The 19,336-nt window shown below is 44.3% G+C and overlaps 1 protein-coding gene across 1 annotated transcript; it reads right to left on the bottom strand.

The window, feature by feature from the left end:
• Nucleotides 1-4,166: 4,166 nt before the first annotated feature.
• LOC117516736 (cysteine-rich and transmembrane domain-containing protein 1-like) lies at nt 4,167-19,253 on the bottom strand. The gene is made up of 5 exons (XM_034177569.1): nt 19,105-19,253; nt 6,445-6,528; nt 5,482-5,525; nt 5,066-5,252; nt 4,167-4,989 (listed from the first exon to the last, which is right to left on the bottom strand). Exons 2-5 carry the CDS (start codon nt 6,515-6,517, stop codon nt 4,871-4,873), a joined length of 423 nt encoding a protein of 140 aa, XP_034033460.1. The 5' UTR covers nt 6,518-6,528; nt 19,105-19,253; the 3' UTR covers nt 4,167-4,870.
• Between the last annotated feature and the right edge of the window lie 83 nt (nt 19,254-19,336).

Here is a 19,336-nt window from a genome sequence, read left to right as displayed (position 1 = left end):
TTCCTGTTAAAAGGGAGTTTTTCCTTCCCACTGTGGCCAAGTGCTTGCTCATAGGGGGTCGTTTTGACCGTTGTGGTTTTTCATAATTATTGTATGGCCTTGCCTTGCAATATGGAGCGCCTTGGGGCAACTGTTTGTTGTGATTTGGCGCTATATAAGAAAAAAGTTGATTGATTGATTGATTGATAATCCAACAGACAGAACATTTCTAATCCAACCGACAGATCATTTCTAATCCAACCGACAGATCATTTCTAATACAACTGACAGATCAATTCTAATCCAGCCGACAAAACATTTCCAATCCAACTGACAGATAATTTCTAATCCAGCCGACAAAACGTTTCCAATCTCATCTCAACGACGCACCTCATCTTGACAGAACACCGGCACCGCCCTCCGCGCTGCTGGAAGGCGGGGCAGGCTCTGTCACAGGAAGCGGAAGTCACTGGCGGGTTGCTGGTGTCTGACTGGACATGACGGAGCGACGACTCGGCATGTGGTGGCCGGCCCTGAGGAAGGAGCCACCAGAATTCCGGCGGTTGTGGTTGTTGTAGTTCACCTGCCAGCCTGGTTTTTTCCTCTTCCAGTGGCACAGAAGGATCCGTATGAAGGTCTGGACCGAGACAGAACAGAAACCCAAACCAGGACTCTGTTTAGACCAAATAGTCAGGATGCTTTGGGTAGATGATCGGGTTCAAGCAGCTGTTGAAGTATTCGAGCCAGAAAATCACCTTGAAGAATGTTTCAGGTGGATGGAGGCTGGAGTTAAAGGAACCTGAGGACGCAAGACACAGCAGTGACCAGCAGGTGGCGCTGCTCCGCCTCAAAAACATTAAATGCTGGCTAACAGTGGGAGGGGCCTTCACCAAAATCAACCAATCAACATGCCCCTTATTACAAGCAGATCTGCACTTCCTCCAAAATGTGCCCGCCCCCTTTCCCCGCAAAGAAATCAAAACATCACAAATAATAAATAAATGTAAACAAACTAGAAGGGCACTCAGGTCGTACCTCCACCAATCCAGTCATCTGGAGTCTGATCATGATCCGGATCAGGAGCCAGATCATGATGAGGCTCATGATGATGATTCAAATGATGAGGATTTGAATCAAGTGTGATTGCATCAGCCAAGCTTGAAGCTTTGTGCGCATGCGTGAGTTTTTTCACGCCTATCGGTTGCGTCATTCGCCTGTGAGCACGCTTTGTGGGAGGAGTGGTCCAGCCCCCTCGGCAGACTTTTATTGTCAGGAAAATGGCTGCGCGACTGCCGCTTTGCTGCATCAAAATTTTTTCAGAAACTGTGAGAGACAGCCAGGTGGAAACCATATGGAAAATTCAGATGGCTTTCGGTGAAAATCTTATGGGCATCACACAGATTAAGGAGCATTACAACCGGATTAAAGACGGCCCACAGCGGCTGAGGGTGCGACGCGTTTCGAGCGGCCATTGACAGGCTGAAACGACCAGATCACTTCCAAAGTGAAGGCTGTGTTGATCCGGGACGTCGTCTGACTACCAGAGAAATGGCAAGAGAGGTGGACATAGCACTTTTTCGGCACATTACACTGTTAGAGGAGATTTTGTAATGAAAGACGTGCGGTAGAATTCACACGTCAGGACGGAGCCACTAATGGCGCAGAACAAAAAGCACCTCCGTGTTGGAAGTCTCACGGGACATGCACAGCTCTTCCACCATTCGGAAGATTTAGACGGCTTTGGGTGGCTTTTCAGTCGAGTGAGTATCTGAGAAACTGTCGAAGATCTGGGCATGTCACCAACACGGAGGTGCTTTCATTCCGCGCCATTAGCGGCTCCGTGGCAAATTCCTCCGCTCCTGTTTTCATGACAAAATCTTTAACAGTGGAATGTGCCAGGAAAGTGCTGATGTCCACCTTTTCTGCCATTTCTCTGGTAGTCAGACGATGTCCCGGATCAACACAGCCTTCAGTTTGGAAATGATCTGGTGGTTTCAGCCTGTCGATCACCGCTCGGAGCGCGGCGCGCCCTCCGACATTGTGCGCCGTCTTTAAACCGGCTGTAACACTCCTTAATCTGTGTGATGCCCATAAAATTGTCCCTGAAAGCCATCTGAATTTTCCGAATGGTGTCCACCTGGCTGTCTCTCAGAGTTCCTGGAAAAATTTGATGCAGCGCTGCTCCAGCCGTTCAGACATTTTCCTCACAATGAAAATCCGATGAGGGGGGAGGACCAGTGCTCACTCAAAGCCTGCTCACAGGCGAATGACGCAACAGACAGGCGTGAAAAAACTCACGCATGCGCACGAAGTTTCAAGCTTGGCTGATGCAATCACACGATTCAAATCCATATGGTTTTTGCAAAAAATAAAAAGGGTGGATACTTTTCTAACAGTCCTCGTATACGCAGGTGCAAAAAATTATAGGCTGTTAATGTACAATGATCGCCAATGCTTTAAAATGGACAAAAAAAAAAAAAAGAGACGCGTGGAAGAAAACAGAAAACATCCATCAAAATGGATAGAAGAATAACCAGAACGGCAAAGGCTCACCCATTGATCCGCTCCAGAATGATCAAAGACAGTCTGGAGTTACCTGTAAGTGCTGTGACAGTTAGAAAACACCTGTGTGAAGCTAATTTATTTGCAAGAATCCCCCGCAAAGTCCCTCTGTTAAATAAAAGACGTGCAGAAGAGTTTACAATTTGCCAAAGAACACATCAACTGGCCTAAAGAGAAATGGATGAATATTTTGTGGACTGATGGGAGTAAAATTGTTCTTTTTGGGTCCAAGGGCCGCAGACAGTTTGTGAGACGACCCCCAAACTGTGAATTCAAGCCACAGTTCACAGTGAAGACAGTGAAGCATGGTGGTGCAAGCATCATGATATGGGCATGTTTCTCCTACTATGGTGTTGGGCCTATACCAGGATCAGTTTGGATATGTCAAAATACTTGAAGGGGTCATGTTGCCTTATGCTGAAGAGAACATGCCCTTGAAATGGGTGTTTCAACAAGACAATGACCCCAAGCACACTAGCAAATGAGCAAAATCTTGGTTCCAAACCAACAAAATTAATGCCTCGCAGATGTGAAGAAATCATGAAAAATGGTGGTTATACAACTAAATACTAGTTTAGTGATTCACAGGATTGCTAAAAAAGCAGTTTGAACATAACAGTTTTGAGTTTGTAGCGTCAACAGCAGATGCTACTATTATTGTGAACACCCCCTTTTCTACTTTTTTACTAATAGCCCAATTTCATAGCCTTAAGAGTGTGCATATCATGAATGCTTGGTCTTGTTGGATTTGTGAGAATCTACTTAATCTACTGGTACCTTGTTTCCCATGTAACAATAAGAAATATACTCAAAACCTGGATTAATCTTTTTAGTCACATAGCACTACTATTATTCTGAACACTACTGTATAAATTGTTCATCCAAACACAGTAATGTATAAAATCTACTCACTATAAAACGATAAGTATTTTTAACCTGGAGTTAGCTTATGTCGACAGGCAAAATATGTATACATATACATACATTTATGCTCCTAACGTAAAATACAGAAAATGTTTTACTTACTAGGCTATAAAAACACTGAATTAAAAAAAAAAAAAAAACATGGAAAAAACAAAAAAAAATGCGCATGCGCAGTTGCATGTCGAGCGAGTTGCATCATCTCCACATGCACAGTAGCATGATGCACCTCATCTCGACGGGAGACCGGCACACGCCATGTTGGTGAGGAAACATCCACACTGTGATGCCACCGTGACGTCAGAACACACTTCCTGTTTTCAACGGCAACCTGGACATGGGTTTTCAACTGTGTGCTTCTGTCACATAATTTCCACATTTTGTTGCCAGCTAGCTTTGCTAACACAGTTTAATGACGCTCATTTCACTTCCAACAGTTGTGCTAAGCTACGCTAGCAGTTTGCCCGTGTATTGTTTGTGAGCACTAGCTGTGGTGATGTCATCATGTACGATAACATTTGGTGAGGGGCTTTTTTTCAGACATGGCACCAGGTTGACTGAAGGCCGGTTTAAGTCACGCTGAAGATTCAGTTCAAGTGACGACATAAAGCTTTTTCAACATGCGGCTAAGGAAGTTAGCAACAATACCTCTGTGCTCATTGGCTATAGTAGCAGCTAACGTTCTAGAAATGTGACGTTTTCCCTCCATTTTAGTTAACGTCATGTTTTATTTCTAAATTAATTAGTTCATAGTCATCACGGTTACATTTATGTTGACAATACTCTTATGTTTATATTTTTTTGGCAATTAGAATGTTTGTTTGACCGTAACCATAGCAACACTTTGTGATTAAACTTTTTTATTGAATTAAACACATTTATAAACATTAATAGCTTTTTGGGGGGATCAGAGGCGACCGGGGGGGATCAGAGGTGATCAGAGGCGACAGAGGGGGATCAGAGGCGACAGGAGGTGACCGGGGGGTATCAGAGGCGATCAGAGGCGACAGAGGGGGATTAGAGGTGACCAGGAGGTGATCAGAGGTGATTGGGGGGACCAGAGGTGATCAGAGGCGACCAGGGAGATCAGAGGCGACCGGGGGGGGGGATCAGAGGCGACCAGGGCGGATCAGAGATGATCAGAGGCGACCAGGGAGATCAGAGGTGACCGGGGGGGGGGATCAGAGGCGACAGAGGGGGATCAGAGGTGACAGGAGGTGATCAGAGGTGACCGGGGGGGATCAGAGGTGATCAGAGGCGACCAGGGGGGATCAGAGGTGATCAGAGGCGAGCGGGGGGGATCAGAGGCGACCGGGGAGATCAGAGGTGATCAGAGGCGACCGGGGGAATCAGAGGTGATCAGAGGCGACTGGGGGGGATCAGAGGCGACCTGGGGGATCAGAGATGATCAGGTGAAGATGTCCCAGAGGCAGCAGCAGCACAAAGCAGCCGAACATGCTGCCAGACATGCGTCCAGGCCACGCCCACTGCTGTGGTGATCCCGTCCTCTCTCCTCCACCACGTAGACTGTGAGATGACAAACAGAGCCATGCTTTATTTAACCTGTCTGACCTTTGACTTTTCAGGATTTTAGGGAACCCACCTGTGTTCTGGGGGGGTGGGGCTGACATGTGACCTCCCTTTGACCCTTCCCAGGGGTTCGAAGCCCCGTACGGTCCACCTTGGTAGCTCTGGTACCCTGGCTGGGTCATGTAGGCTCCTGGCGGCCCCTGGTAGTAGGCGGGGCCAGAAGGGTTTCCTCCACCAGCGTACACCTGAGCAGGATAGGCCTGAGGAGACCAATGAGAGTGCACTGCTACATGGTTGCCATGGTAACAAGATCATGTCATTTTTATCACCTGGTGGTTTGTTTCTGAAGAACGGAAAAGTTTAAAATCTTGCAGAGGGGGTGGAGCTTAGCTGTGCTTTGATCTGCTTGTGTCAGTCAATTAACCTACAAACTGCTTCAGTGTCTGCTGTCAATCATTTCATCTGGCTGCAGAGGTGCATGCTGGGTACCTGGCAAGGTGATCCTGGGAACATGGTGGGCGGAGCAACAAAGCCTGGAATGAAAATGCAGGTCACATGATCAGTACGACACCATCAACAGAATATCACTATGTTACTATGGTAACAAGCAACGGCTGAGTGGATCCTTGCCATCTGATTGGTGCTTTGTATATCACGCGACATGGATTATTCATACTATTTGGCGTTGTGTTTCATTGACCATGCAATAGTTCTTTTTAGCGTGCAATTTTGGTTTTGTATGAAATGTGTTATTGCACACCCCGACCACCGTGCACGCTCACACTACCAGGGGCGGCGTTTAGTTAAACATAGCGGAGTTTGTTTTGCTGACGGACGACGATTTGAAGGCACGAAGAGCTGTTAGGATGAAAAGCTGACGTGATTTTTCACTGGACTGAGGAACTATATGAAAAAAATTTTTTTTGGGAAGTACACTAAGTCTGTGCACGGCATGATGGGGACTACATCGTCACAATTTTGGACTCCTATTTAAAGTTTGTGTTGGACTGTTTAGCAGCAGTGGAACACCACAATGCAAATCACTTTCCTGTTGTTTAGAAATTAATATAATGTCAAATGACAAGGATCTATTTTAGCCGTTATATAAAACAAAGTTTTTATATTCGTTCAATGGAACGAATATTTCGCCTCGTTGAATGGAACATTCCAGCTTTTTCATTTCACATTTCATTTCACCTCATGAAATATTTGTACCATTGAACTCAAACATTCATTATTTGTTTACTGTTAAGACACAAAAGTGCTTAACTGCCAGTGGGGGGCGCCATTTCACAAAAGTGCAAATAATTTCAGTTAAAAATTGTCCTGATCAAAGACAACAAATATTAACTGATTAAACAAATAACTCGTTACACAGGAAGTCATGTGACCACCTGTAAACTGTGCTAACTGCATGCTAACAGCTTCATTTTAAGTGCAACTAAAGTCAACCTGCTGGCCAGCCGGGGGCCGAGGGTCCACCGGGGGCTGGGGGGCCATATGGAGGAGGCCGGTCGCCGCTCATCTGGATCCACACTGTCAGAGGAAACAAGCACAGAGCCTCAGTTGGCTAGCCAATCGTGACTCAGATTTATCGCGAAATTTGTTGTTTACAACAACAGTGAGACAACGTACAGTGCCGGAATGCATTTCTTCTGGATTTGTGTCTCAGAAGTGACTTTTATTATGCTGGTTTGGATGTTGTGATTGTCAGCTCATTTGAAAATGGCAGCTGTGGCACCAGACCAGACGATGATACGACCTCTGATGTAAACAAACATGGCTGCCTTATTGATGAGTTGCTGTGCTGTGTGAGCAACAAGCTCGATTTGTTGCCCTGGAGACGATTGTTCTGCTGTGGTTTACAAGATATGTTGATGAGGAGATCGAGAACGCCAAGAAAAAGCTTTTTGACCTGCGTGTGGGCGAAAACACTTAATGTAGAAGAATCAGGGAAGGACCCCAAAAAAATGAACAGAACTTAGAAGATATCACCGAGCGACTTCAGGAGAAGGGTTCAGACGTGACAGTCTTCATGGTGACAGACTTGAGTAAGTTGCCGGCAGTCAACTTTGACAGTATTGATGTTTCATCTCTACTGAAACAAATAGTCGACTTAAGAAATTGATATCTTGAAGGCCTGCGTCAGCTCACAAAATAGAGCATGTGACGACTTTAGGAACGTGGCGGCCAAAGTTGAGACACATATCAGACACTTAGAATGTAAAGGCCAGACATCAGTGACTGTGGCTGACGTCACTCCATCGGCAGGTTCATCTGAAGTTTCAGCTGCTCCCTCATCCAATCAACGGCGTCCAGATGAGGGATCTTATGCACAGCGAGTTGCCTGAGGTTGTGAGGGGTCAACAGAGACCCTGAACCTTGGAGAACTGTCACCAGAGTCAATGGAAAAATCAGGAAGGTCCAAGATGGAACCCAAATTCAAGCAAAACCTCAAAGACCAAAGGTAATAACGGGTGCAGTGAAGGTCTTCAGACTGTGCCTACACCTGAAAGAAAGTGTGCAGCCGATGATCTGCTACTAGTTTTGGTCCTGATGTCACGGGTGCTGATCTTGAGGTACAACATCTGTTCCTCCTTCCATGTGAATGTACAGACCCTTCTGTATTCAAGGATGACAATCTGTGGCCGGAGTGTGTTTCTGACCGATGATTAGGTCATTATTATTATTAATTATTATTACTGAAATTGAAGTGAAAAAGTGTATAAAAAACAAACAAACAAAACAAACTGGACGCTACACCGTCTCCTGTGGACGGACGGATGCCAGGATCGATTAGATTAGGTGGAAGTGTAATTTCTCCCAGCTCTCTGTAATTTAGTGCCTCTTTCCAAGAACCAAACCATTGTGTTCCTCATTTTGGATTTATTAAAGGTCACAATGAAAACAGTGACCATCCTGTGAAAGGCCCCTAAAATGAGTCACACAACACTTTTTATACCATGTGGACGTCACAGTGGGTGTGGTTTAGTCTCACATTTCTAATGTTACTGGCTCTCACAGATAGGGGAGCCCTCACTGTATCTAAAACTTAGACATAAGTGATGGAAGAAAAATGTAACTCTTATGTTTAAATGTTAAACCAGATCCCACAGACTTCCAATCAAACAGCAAAAGCAAATACTTGATAACTAACATAAAATAAGGATTTAGCACAGATATTATCTAACAGAACTTTATTGGTCTCTTGGGAAAACTCCATCAGGGAAATTGAGGTTCCAGCAGCATTGTGTAGCAGCACACAGGGTAAGAAGCACACAGAGCATCAAAAGTGAAAAAAAGTTTGCAAATATAGATATAAATACACAATATAAATACCAGACCTACTGATCAATTAAGGAATAATCCTGTTGTGTGTGATGATTTGCGGATGTTAATGCTGGATTTTACAGTTGCAAATTGAGTTAAAGCCACGCTGGGGAAGGGAGTGGCGTGAGTGAGGGCTGGGGGGGGGGGGGGGGGGGGGGGTAATAGGAATGGAGGGAGGGAGACATGTTCCACCTTAGAATTGGAATATAATATATAAGATATACCTAATGAATTTTCCTGTGTCGTGTGCAGATGAGTTAGGTTTCTGTCAGTTTCTGTCTGTGTGTGTGTAAAGTCTCACGTTGCTAGGCAACAGCAGGTTGGGGGGGTAGATAGATGAGAAGGGGGAGCCGAATTCCTTTACCAAGGCCGTAGATTCTTCTGGGGGAAGAGCAGGGCATTTGACCTTCAGGAGCTAATAAGGCTGCCATGTTGATGTTAGACGGAGAGATACAGATACATTCCATTTACTGCACCTCTGACCGTCTAGAGTCCAAATTTATGAAGAATATTCTCCGGTCCTCAGCATCACATTCCTTTGCAATGCAGCGATTTGCTCCGAGATGGTATCCATTTTGCTTTTGAGTTCAAGAGTTCACGCAGTTTGAGATTACACAGCATTGCCCAACTCAATCATGACGGACAGATGAGGGGACGAGATTCTGGTAGCAGCTGTCTTGCTAATATTCCTGTAGGTCAGGGCAGCGCTCAAACCAATCAGTGCCAAACCTCCCACCATAAAAGAAATTAGAAATAAATCCTCAACGTCTTCCACAGAGAGTGGAGCCAAGCACGCCACGCTACATTTCTCCCAGGCGTGGAGAACATAGCCTGCTGGGTAGGTTCCATCAGGGCACACAGGGTTCCCCAGCCCCAATTTCCTTGTCAAAGGTTAATCCAAATCTTAAGTTGAAGAATTCAGTCTGGTGAAGCTGGGACTTTGAAGGTCAGAGCAGAGCTAGAGAACAGAAAGGAGGAGAACAGAAAAGGAGGAATGTAATGGATTAGAATACTGGTTTACTGCCTCCTACTGTTCCTCTCCTTCCCGTCCCCTGTCTTCTTGTTACTCCTTCTCCCCCTGATTAAGGAGTTGTACAGTCTGATGGTCTGAGGGACAATGGAGTTTTGCAGTCTGTTGGTCCTGCACTTGGGAAGCAGCAGTCTGTGGCTGAAGAGGCTCCTCTGGTTTCTGATGACGGTGTGCAGAGGCTGACTGGCATCGTCCATAATGTCCAGCAGGTTGTCCAGTGTTCTCTTCTCTGCCACCGTCACCAGACAGTCCAGTTTCATGCCAACCACAGAGGCAGCCCGCCTGATCAGTTGGTCCAGCCTGAATGTGTTCTTCTTGGATGTGCTGACCTCCAGCACACCATGGTGTAAAAGAGGACGCTGGCTACTGATGGAGAGAATGCAGACCTACGCAGGCTCGGGATCAGCACCTGTACCTGGTATGAGGAATGACGTGAGAGACGATGTCACTGTTTCCGAGGGTGGTCAGGGGCTCCTACAGTTCTGCTCAAAAGTTTACATACTCTGGCAGAATTTTTGTTTTTCAGCCATTTTTCAGAGAAATGAATGATCACACAGTTTTTCCACAGCTGGTTTGTGTGAAGCCATTTATTGTCAAACAGCTGTGTTTCATCTTTTTAAATCATAATGACAACAGAAACTGATCCAAAGGTTCCATCCCCCTGTTCTTCATACCGTGTGTTGCTCCCTTTAACAGTCTTTTGTGGTCGTTGTGGTCGAGGCTCTTTGATGGTGAAGCTGCCACTGAATGTGTCTTGGACTTTATTTACATCAGTTATGAAGAAATACAAACACTATGGCACTCTGGTAAATCTGTGTGGAGGAGACAGTTCTCAGAAACTGAAGGAGAAGAGTGAGGAAAGCCACCGAGACAATGACCTAATGCTCTACGCCGAGGTGTGGTACACCAGCTAGGCAAATGCTTTTCACCAAGGTGCGCTATGCGAGCTAGGCTAACACTCTACACCGAGGTGTGCCACATGAGCTAGGCTAATGCTCTGCTATGCTAACACTCTAAGCTGAGATATGCTATACGTTAGGCTAACATTCTGCATCGAGGTGCATCACACGAGCTAGGCTAACACTCTGCACCAAGTTCCACGTGAGGTAGGCCACACAAGACAAGCTAACACTCTACACCAACGTGTGCTACACCAGCTAGGCTAACCCTCTGCACCGAGGTGTGTCATACGAGCTACACCACGCAAGATAAGCTAACACTCTGCACTGAGGTACACCACATGAGCTAGGCTAACGCTCTATGCCGAGGTGTGCCATGTGAGCTAGCCTAACGCTCTGCGTCAAGGTGTACCATGCAAGCTAGCCTAACGCTTTGTGCCAGGAGGTACTACGCGAGCTAGACTAAAGCTCTGCTAGGCTAACTCTCTAAGCCGAGTATAGGCCATGCAAGTAGTGGTGGGCACAGTTCCGCTAATCGGATTATTAGCTAAGCTAACTTTTTTGTTAGTTGATTAGCTTTTCAGCTAACTTTGAAAACCAACAGCGGACCAATTAACCTCTGCTAAATTTAGTTCAGATAACTTTTAGACTGTTAACATATTTTTGCAGGGATAGTGAATAAAATGTAACAGTTAAAAACACTTGTGAAGGTTGAAATCATACATTTTAGTCTCCAAGCGTCCTCTGATTGTCTCAGTCTGTCGTGAAGACATCTGACTGTGAAGATATCGTGAGAGACGGCAACCTGCTAGCCTAGCGTAAACCTTGTTAGCAAGGGGACCATTGTAGCCTAGGATAAAAGCCTGTGCTGTTAGAAAAATCCTGAACTGTGACAGTGTCCGTCAGATGGACCTGGAACACTGAATCTCATCTGGAGGAGGAGAAGTGTTCAACTTGGGGGCGGAGTCAACCAGTAAATAAGAAGTATGGATGCTAACGTATCTTGTTACGCAGATGATACCCAGCTTTATCTATCCATGAAGCCAGAGGATACACACCAATTAGCTAAACTGCAGGATTGTCTTACAGACATAAAGACATGGATGACCTCTAATTTCCTGCTTTTAAACTCAGATAAAACTGAAGTTATTGTACTTGGCCCCACAAATCTTAGAAGCATGGTGTCTAACCAGATCGTTACTCTGGATGGCATTTCCCTGATCTCTAGTAATACTGTGAGAAATCTTGGAGTCATTTTTGATCAGGATATGTCATTCAAAGCGCATATTAAACAAATATGTAGGACTGCCTTTTTGCATTTACGCAATATCTCTAAAATCAGAAAGGTCTTGTCTCAGAGTGATGCTGAAAAACTAATTCATGCATTTATTTCCTCTAGGCTGGACTATTGTAATTCATTATTATCAGGTTGTCCTAAAAGTTCCCTAAAAAGCCTTCAGTTGGTTCAGAATGCTGCAGCTAGAGTACTGACGGGGACTAGCAGGAGAGAGCATATCTCACCCATATTGGCCTCTCTTCATTGGCTTCCTGTTAATTCTAGAATAGAATTTAAAATTCTTCTTATTACTTATAAGGTTTTGAATAATCAGGTCCCATCTTATCTTAGGGACCTCGTAGTACCATATTACCCCATTAGAGCGCTTCGCTCTCAGACTGCGGGCTTACTTGTAGTTCCTAGGGTTTGTAAGAGTAGAATGGGAGGCAGAGCCTTCAGCTTTCAGGCTCCTCTCCTGTGGAACCAGCTCCCAATTCAGATCAGGGAGACAGATACCCTCTCTACTTTTAAGATTAGGCTTAAAACTTTCCTTTTCGCTAAGGCTTATAGTTAGGGCTGGATCAGGTGACCCTGGACCATCCCTTGGTTATGTTGCTTTAGACGTAGACTGTGGGGGGGTTCCCATGATGCACTGTTTCTTTCTCTTTTTGCTCCGTATGCATCACTCTGCATTTAATCATTAGTGATCGATCTCTGCCCCCCTTCTCGGCATGTCTTTTTCCTGGTTCTTTCCCTCAGCCCCAACCAGTCTCAGCAGAAGACTGCCCCTCCCTGAGCCTGGTTCTGCTGGAGGTTTCTTCCTGTTAAAAGGGAGTTTTTCCTTCCCACTGTGGCCAAGTGCTTGCTCATAGGGGGTCGTTTTGACCGTTGGGGTTTTTCATAATTATTGTATGGCCTTGCCTTACAATATGGAGCGCCTTGGGGCAACTGTTTGTTGTGATTTGGCGCTATATAAGAAAAAAGTTGATTGATTGATAACGAGACTCCTGTAGTTGTTTAGTGGCTACACGTGGTGCAGGATGCGGTCCGTTGACCTTTCTGGGGTCACACAGTCATCTTCATACCAGCTGTAATCGAATCAAATGGTTTCCATGGCAACCACTGCAAAAAGCCACACAGAGCGTTTTGTTTGTCCAACAAACGTCACAAGACAGTGAACGTGTTTCCAGTTCTGCCAGTTCCCTTAAAAATACAACCCCTGGCAAAAATTATGGAATCACCGGCCTCGGAGGATGTTCATTCAGTTGTTTAATTTTGTAGAAAAAAAACACATCACAGACATGACACAAAACTAAAGTCATTTCAAATGGCAACTTTCTGGCTTTAAGAAACACTATAAGAAATCAAGAAAAAAAGATTGTGGCAGTCAGTAACGGTTACTTTTTTAGACCAAGCAGAGGAAAAAAAAAATATGGACTCACTCAATTCTGAGGAATAAATTATGGAATCACCCTGTAAATTTTCATCCCCAAAACTAACACCTGCATCAAATCACATCTGCTTGTTAGTCTGCATCTAAAAAGGAGTGATCACACCTTGGAGAGCTGTTGCACCAAGTGGACTGACATGAATCATGGCTCCAACACGAGAGATGTCAATTGAAACAAAGGAGAGGATTATCAAACTCTTAAAAGAGGGTAAATCATCACGCAATGTTGCAAAAGATGTTGGTTGTTCACAGTCAGCTGTGTCTAAACTCTGGACCAAATGCAAACAACATGGGAAGGTTGTTAAAGGCAAACATACTGGTAGACCAAGGAAGACATCAAAGCGTCAAGACAGAAAACTTAAAGCAATATGTCTCAAAAATCGAAAAATGCACAACAAATGAGGAACGAATGGGAGGAAACTGGAGTCGACGTCTGTGACCAAACTGTAAGAAACGGCCTAAAGGAAATGGGATTTACATACAGAAAAGCTAAACAAAAGCCATCATTAACACCTAAACAGAAAAAAACAAGGTTACAATGGGCTAAGGAAAAGCAATCGTGGACTGTGGATGACTGGATGAAAGTCATATTCAGTGATGAATCTCGAATCTGCATTGGGCAAGGTGATGATGCTGGAACTTTTGTTTGGTGCCGTTCCAATGAGATTTATAAAGATGACTGCCTGAAGAGAACATGTAAATTTCCACAGTCATTGATGATATGGGGCTGCATGTCAGGTAAAGGCACTGGGGAGATGGCTGTCATTACATCATCAATAAATGCACAAGTTTACGTTGATATTTTGGACACTTTTCTGATGTTTGAGGATGATTAAATCATTTTTCAAGAAGATAATGCATCTTGCCATAGAGCAAAAACTGTGAAAACATTCCTTGCAAAAAGACACATAGGGTCAATTTCATGACATAGGGTTAATGTCAACGAGCAGATGTGATTTGATGCAGGTGTTAGTTTTGGGGATGGAAATTTACAGGGTGATTCCATAATTTATTCCTCAGAATTGAGTGATTCCATATTTTTCCCTCTGCTTGGTCTAAAAAAGTAACCGTTACTGACTGCCACAATTTTTTTCCTGATTTCTTATAGTGTTTCTTAAAGCCAGAAAGTTGCCATTTGAAATGACTTTAGTTTTGTGTCATGTCTGTGATCTGCTTTTTTTCTACAAAATTAAACAACAGAATGAACATCCTCCGAGGCCGGTGATTCCATAATTTTTGCCAGGAGTTGTACATTTTAAATCCCTAAATTTAAATCTTCCAAAAAACTTCCAAATGAAATCAGTTTTTTTTTTCTTTATTTTGTGAAAAGGAGTTCAACCAAATTTGTTTATGGCATGAAAAAGAATCTTCATCATTCCACATTACAGTGATGAGATTTAAAAGACATAGATTATGTAATCCAACAAGTGGGAATACCCAGGTTACACCAATAAGGCAAGAACTGGGAATACTCAGGTCACAATGATAATGAAGGAACTGGGAATAACCAGGTTATGCCAGTAATGTAGGAAATGGGAATACTCAGGTCACAATGATAATGAAGGAACTGGGAATAACCAGGTTATGCCAGTAATGTAGGAAATGAGAATACTCAGGTCACAATGATAATGAAGGAACTGGGAATAACCAGGTCATGGTGATAATGTAGGAACTGAGAATACTCAGGTCACAATGATAATGAAGGAACTTGGAATAACCAGGTTTTGCCAGTAATGTAGGAAATGAGAATACTCAGGTCACAATGATAATGAAGGAACTGGGAATAACCAGGTTATGGTGATAACGTAGGAACTGAGAATACTCAGGTCACAATGATAATGAAGGAACTGGGAATAACCAGGTTATGGTGATAATGTAGGAACTGGGAATGCTCAGGTTATGCCAATAATGTAGGAACTGAGAATACTCAGGTCACAATGATAATGAAGGAACTGGGAATAACCAGGTTATGGCGATAATGTAGGAATTGGGAACACTCAGGTCACAATGATAATGAAGGAACTGGGAATAACCAGGTTATGCCAATAATGTAGGAACTGAGAATACTCAGGTCACAGTGATAATGAAGAAACTGGGAATAACCAGGTTATGGTGATAATGTAGAGTGTAATTAACCAGACGACAGCAATAATGTGGGAGGTGGAATTAACCAGGTTACAACAATAATCTGAAAAATGGGATTAAGATGGTTCAGTGGCATAGGGATAGACAGTGCAGCACGTGTCATCACACTGGGGCCCGGTGTTTCCCCGTCGGCCCCCCTAAAAATTGGTCCCCCCTGCCTTCACTACGCATACATTATTTCCGTGCATCAGCCGCGGTTCACTGATTAGTACCTCATTTCTGCTTAATACTGACTTCAGAATGATTTAAGAGGTTTTAATTTGTCATGCGATGGTTAATAATCACATGTAAAGAGTCAGACTCAGAGAGTCAGTCTCAGATGAGCTGCTGTGGTCCCAAATGACACGTGCAGTAAAGGCAGGGCGGACCAATTTTTAATGGGGGACTTATCGGTCGGCAATACTGGGTCCAGCCGCTCCTCGTTTCTGATGTTGCCGGTGACAGTGGCGTCAGCTGAGGGAGCCGGGGAGCCAGGAGGTGGACATCAGGGAGGTTATAGAGGATTCTGCCCACCATAAGGCTCACAAGATGCCCTTCCACTCAGCCTAATGTTTTTCAGGGAAATTGGGGTATTTTAAAGTAATCTGACTGTGGTGGGTTGCCACGCTGCTTCCCAGTTTGATCACTGTTGGGTGCCAGTTTTACGGGGTTGTGGGGTCTGTGTTTAATCCTTAAACAAAGTGTCAAAAACACAAACAATAATATCTCTCATATGTCTTTTTTTAGTCGTTTTAGCACCGCCATGAATTAGACAGCTCCTCCCCACTGTCTGATGTAATGATGAGGTTTGTTGCCCTGCAGACTGTTGTGCACATGACATTCAGAGCCGGCTGTTAATTCAACATTCTGGACCTCTTCAAAAGTTTCTAATACAATAACCCTTCATTTGTTTGATTGTGGGCGTGTGCATGTGCGCGACTGTGTGTACTCACCTTGACATTTGCACGAATTGTGTCACCACACTGCCGCACACTTTGTCGTGCCAACGTGTCCCGCTTTGTCCCTCTTGATGCCACGCTACATAAAATAATCATTTCATAGCCGATGACACATTTGCTCTCAGAACATGGCTGATGAAACCATCTCTCCCTGAGTCACTGAAAAATGATCTACAGCTGCAGGTTGCCTCGTGCGCATTGTGCAGTGGAGAACATATTTGGAATCTCGTCTCAAAGGAACTTATTGCTAATATACGAGGGCTGTCAATAAAGTAACGGTCCTTTTTATTTTTTTCAAAAACTATATGGATTTCACTATATGGTTTTTACGTCAGACATGCTTGAACCCTCGTGCGCATGCGTGAGTTTTTCCACGCCTGTCGGTGACGTCATTCGCCTGTGAGCACTCCTTGTGGGAGGAGTCGTCCAGCCCCTCGTCGGAATTCCTTTGTTTGAGAAGTTGCTGAGAGACTGGCGCGTTGTTTGATCAAAATTTTTTCTAAACCTGTGAGACACATCGAAGTGGACACGGTTCGAAAAATTAAGCTGGTTTTCAGTGAAAATTTTAACAGCTGATGAGAGATTTTGAGGTGATTCTGTCGCTTTAAGGACTTTTCACGGTGCGAGACGTCGCGCTGCGCTCTCAGGCGGCGTCATCAGCCTGTTTCAAGCTTAAAACCTCCACATTTCAGGCTCTATTGATCCAGGACGTCGTGAGAGAACAGATAAGTTTCAGAAGAAGTCGATTTCAGCATTTTATCCGGATATTCCACTGTTAAAGGAGATTTTTTTAATGAAAAACGTGCGGACGGATCCGCGCGTCGGGACGCAGCCGACGCGGTGCGGCGGCACAGGAAAAACACCTCCGTGTTGATAACCATTTGTAAAATCCAGGCGGCTTTTGATGGCTTTCAGTGGAGTGAGTATATGAGAAATTGTTTAACAGGCAGGACATGTTCCAACTTGTCCTTAAGGCTTTCAACAGAGGTGTTTTTCCTGTGGCGGAGCGTCGCGGCGGCTGCGTCCCGACGCGTGGACCCGTCCGCACGTCTTTCATTAAAAAAAATCTCCTTTAACAGTGGAATATCCGGATAAAATGCTGAAACCGACTTCTTCTGAAACTTCTCTGTTCTCTCATGATGTCCTGGATCAATAGAACCTGAAATGTGGAGGTTTTCAGCTTGAACAGGCTGACGACGCCGCCTGAGAGCGCTGAGCGACGTCTCGCACCGTGAAAAGTCCTTAAAGCGACAGAATCACCTCAAAATCTCTCATCAGCCGTTAAAATTTTCACTGAAAACCAGCTTAATTTTTCGAACCGTGTCCACTTCGATGTGTCTCACAGGTTTAGAAAAAATTTTGATCAAACAACGCGCCAGTCTCTCAGCAACTTCTCAGACAAAGGAATTCCGACGAGGGGCTGGACGACTCCTCCCACAAGGAGTGCTCACAGGCGAATGACGTCACCGACAGGCGTGGAAAAACTCACGCATGCGCACGAGGGTTCAAGCATGTCTGACGTAAAAACATATGAATGAAATCCATATAGTTTTTGAAAAAATAAAAAGGACCGTAACTTTATTGACAGCCCTCGTATATGTGTGTATATATATATATATATTGTACTGGATTGGTGAAACTGTTGCATTTTCATTTCTCCTCATGAGTTAGATAATGTATGTGTAAAATCATGTTTATTATAGATGTAACATCTTGTCATAATTTGAATTTCATGTTCCAATGTGCTGCGCACAACGACATGCAGTGACGCTGTGTTTTGGAACAGGTTGCGTAATATTACAATAGAATAGAATAGAGCCTTTATTGTCACTGTACATGCATACAAAGAAATCGATCCTCTGTACTGAATCATCCTAGTTACAGTTAGACACAATGTTCACGACTAGTTCAAGAAATTAACACCTGCCAGAAGTTTTGGACATATCAAAATTTTCTTTGCGCACTGGCACACAGGCGCGCACAGTTTACAACGGTTTAGAACGAGTTTACTCACTGGCACGAAAATTCAGGCAAGTGTCAATAGCGTGGAAAGTGGGATTAACCAGGTTACAGCAATAACGTGGAAAGTAGGATTAATCAGGTTACAGGGATAACGTGAAAAGTGGGATTAATCAGGTTACACGGATAACGTGAAAAGTGGGATTAACCAGGTAACAGCAATAGCGTGGAAAGTGGGATTAACCAGGTTACAGCAATAACGTGGAAAGTGGGATTAATCAGGTTACAGGGATAACGTGAAAAGTGGGATTAATCAGGTTACACGGATAACGTGGAAAGTGGGATTAATCAGATTACAGTGATAGCGTGAAAAGTGGGATTAACCAGGTTACAGCGATAATGTGAAAAGTGCGATTAACCAAGTTATAGTGATAACGTGAAAAGTGGGATTAACCAGGTTACAGTGATAACGTGAAAAGTGGGATTAACCAGGTTACAGTGATAACGTGAAAAGTGGGATTAACCAGGTTACAGGAAAAAAATCAATGAGTTCTGCGGTTTTATTTAGTCTCACTGGTTTGTCTCTTGGCTAATTGATTAAACTGACCCCCCCCCCCCATGTGACGTCACACAGAGTGACTTTCAGGCAGGCTGTCAGAAACTTTGATTTCTGGTTAACGAGTTTATTCGTCGAAACTCGAGAAAAAGCGTTGGCGCGGGTTGTCACGTGATGACGACCAGTTAATCAGAGGCGTTTCTCTTTACAAACGTCTCCTTTGTTAATGACGGTCACGTGGAAACAAAATAATTTGGAGGTTAAACTTTAAAATTATGCAGCAAACTTTGTATTAAATTCAATCTGATTAATTTATCACTGTGACGAAGAAAAAATGACGTCAAAAACAAAACCACAAACTTTAAGGGCATTTCTGACCGTCACAAAGTGTCAAAGACACAAATTCAAAGAATTACAAGGAAACTCATCAGTTCTGCTCACAAGTTCTGTTCGGGCAGAGCCGCGGCAGAAAACAGAACCAACTTTAAATTTGAGGCACTTTAAGGAGTTCGGAGCAAAACTCACTCACCTGCATCAAAGAGTCGCTACTGGTCGCTCAGAATGATCGATGGATCGATCGATTGGAGATAACGCAGCCAGCTGGCAGCGCGAGCGCAGGGTGAGGTCAGAGGGCCGTGTTCCAACACTGTGACAGGGGCGGATCCAGCCTTGGAGCTCGGGGACGGGGCGGGGCGGGGGGCTGTTTGTGCCAAGAGGAACAAAGAAAAACCGACAAAACCGATGCTCAAGATAATAGTTTG

The sequence above is a fragment of the Thalassophryne amazonica genome, chromosome 9 (genome assembly GCF_902500255.1).
Source record: "Thalassophryne amazonica chromosome 9, fThaAma1.1, whole genome shotgun sequence".
NCBI lineage: Eukaryota > Metazoa > Chordata > Actinopteri > Batrachoidiformes > Batrachoididae > Thalassophryne > Thalassophryne amazonica.
Note: the sequence above shows the minus strand (reverse complement) of the source record. Positions and strands in the feature narration are given on the sequence as shown.

What these genes read in the sequence shown, in the direction of transcription:
- LOC117516736 (XM_034177569.1), bottom strand. Translation starts at nt 6,517, where the DNA reads ATGAGCGGCGACCGGCCTCCTCCATATGGCCCCCCAGCCCCCGGTGGA. An exon ending in GGCCCCCGGCTGGCCAGCAG is followed by an intron (nt 5,526 to 6,444) that starts GTTGACTTTAGT and finishes TTTTCATTCCAG; the next exon opens with GCTTTGTTGCTCCGCCCACC. An exon ending in TCCCAGGATCACCTTGCCAG is followed by an intron (nt 5,253 to 5,481) that starts GTACCCAGCATG and finishes TGGTCTCCTCAG; the next exon opens with GCCTATCCTGCTCAGGTGTA.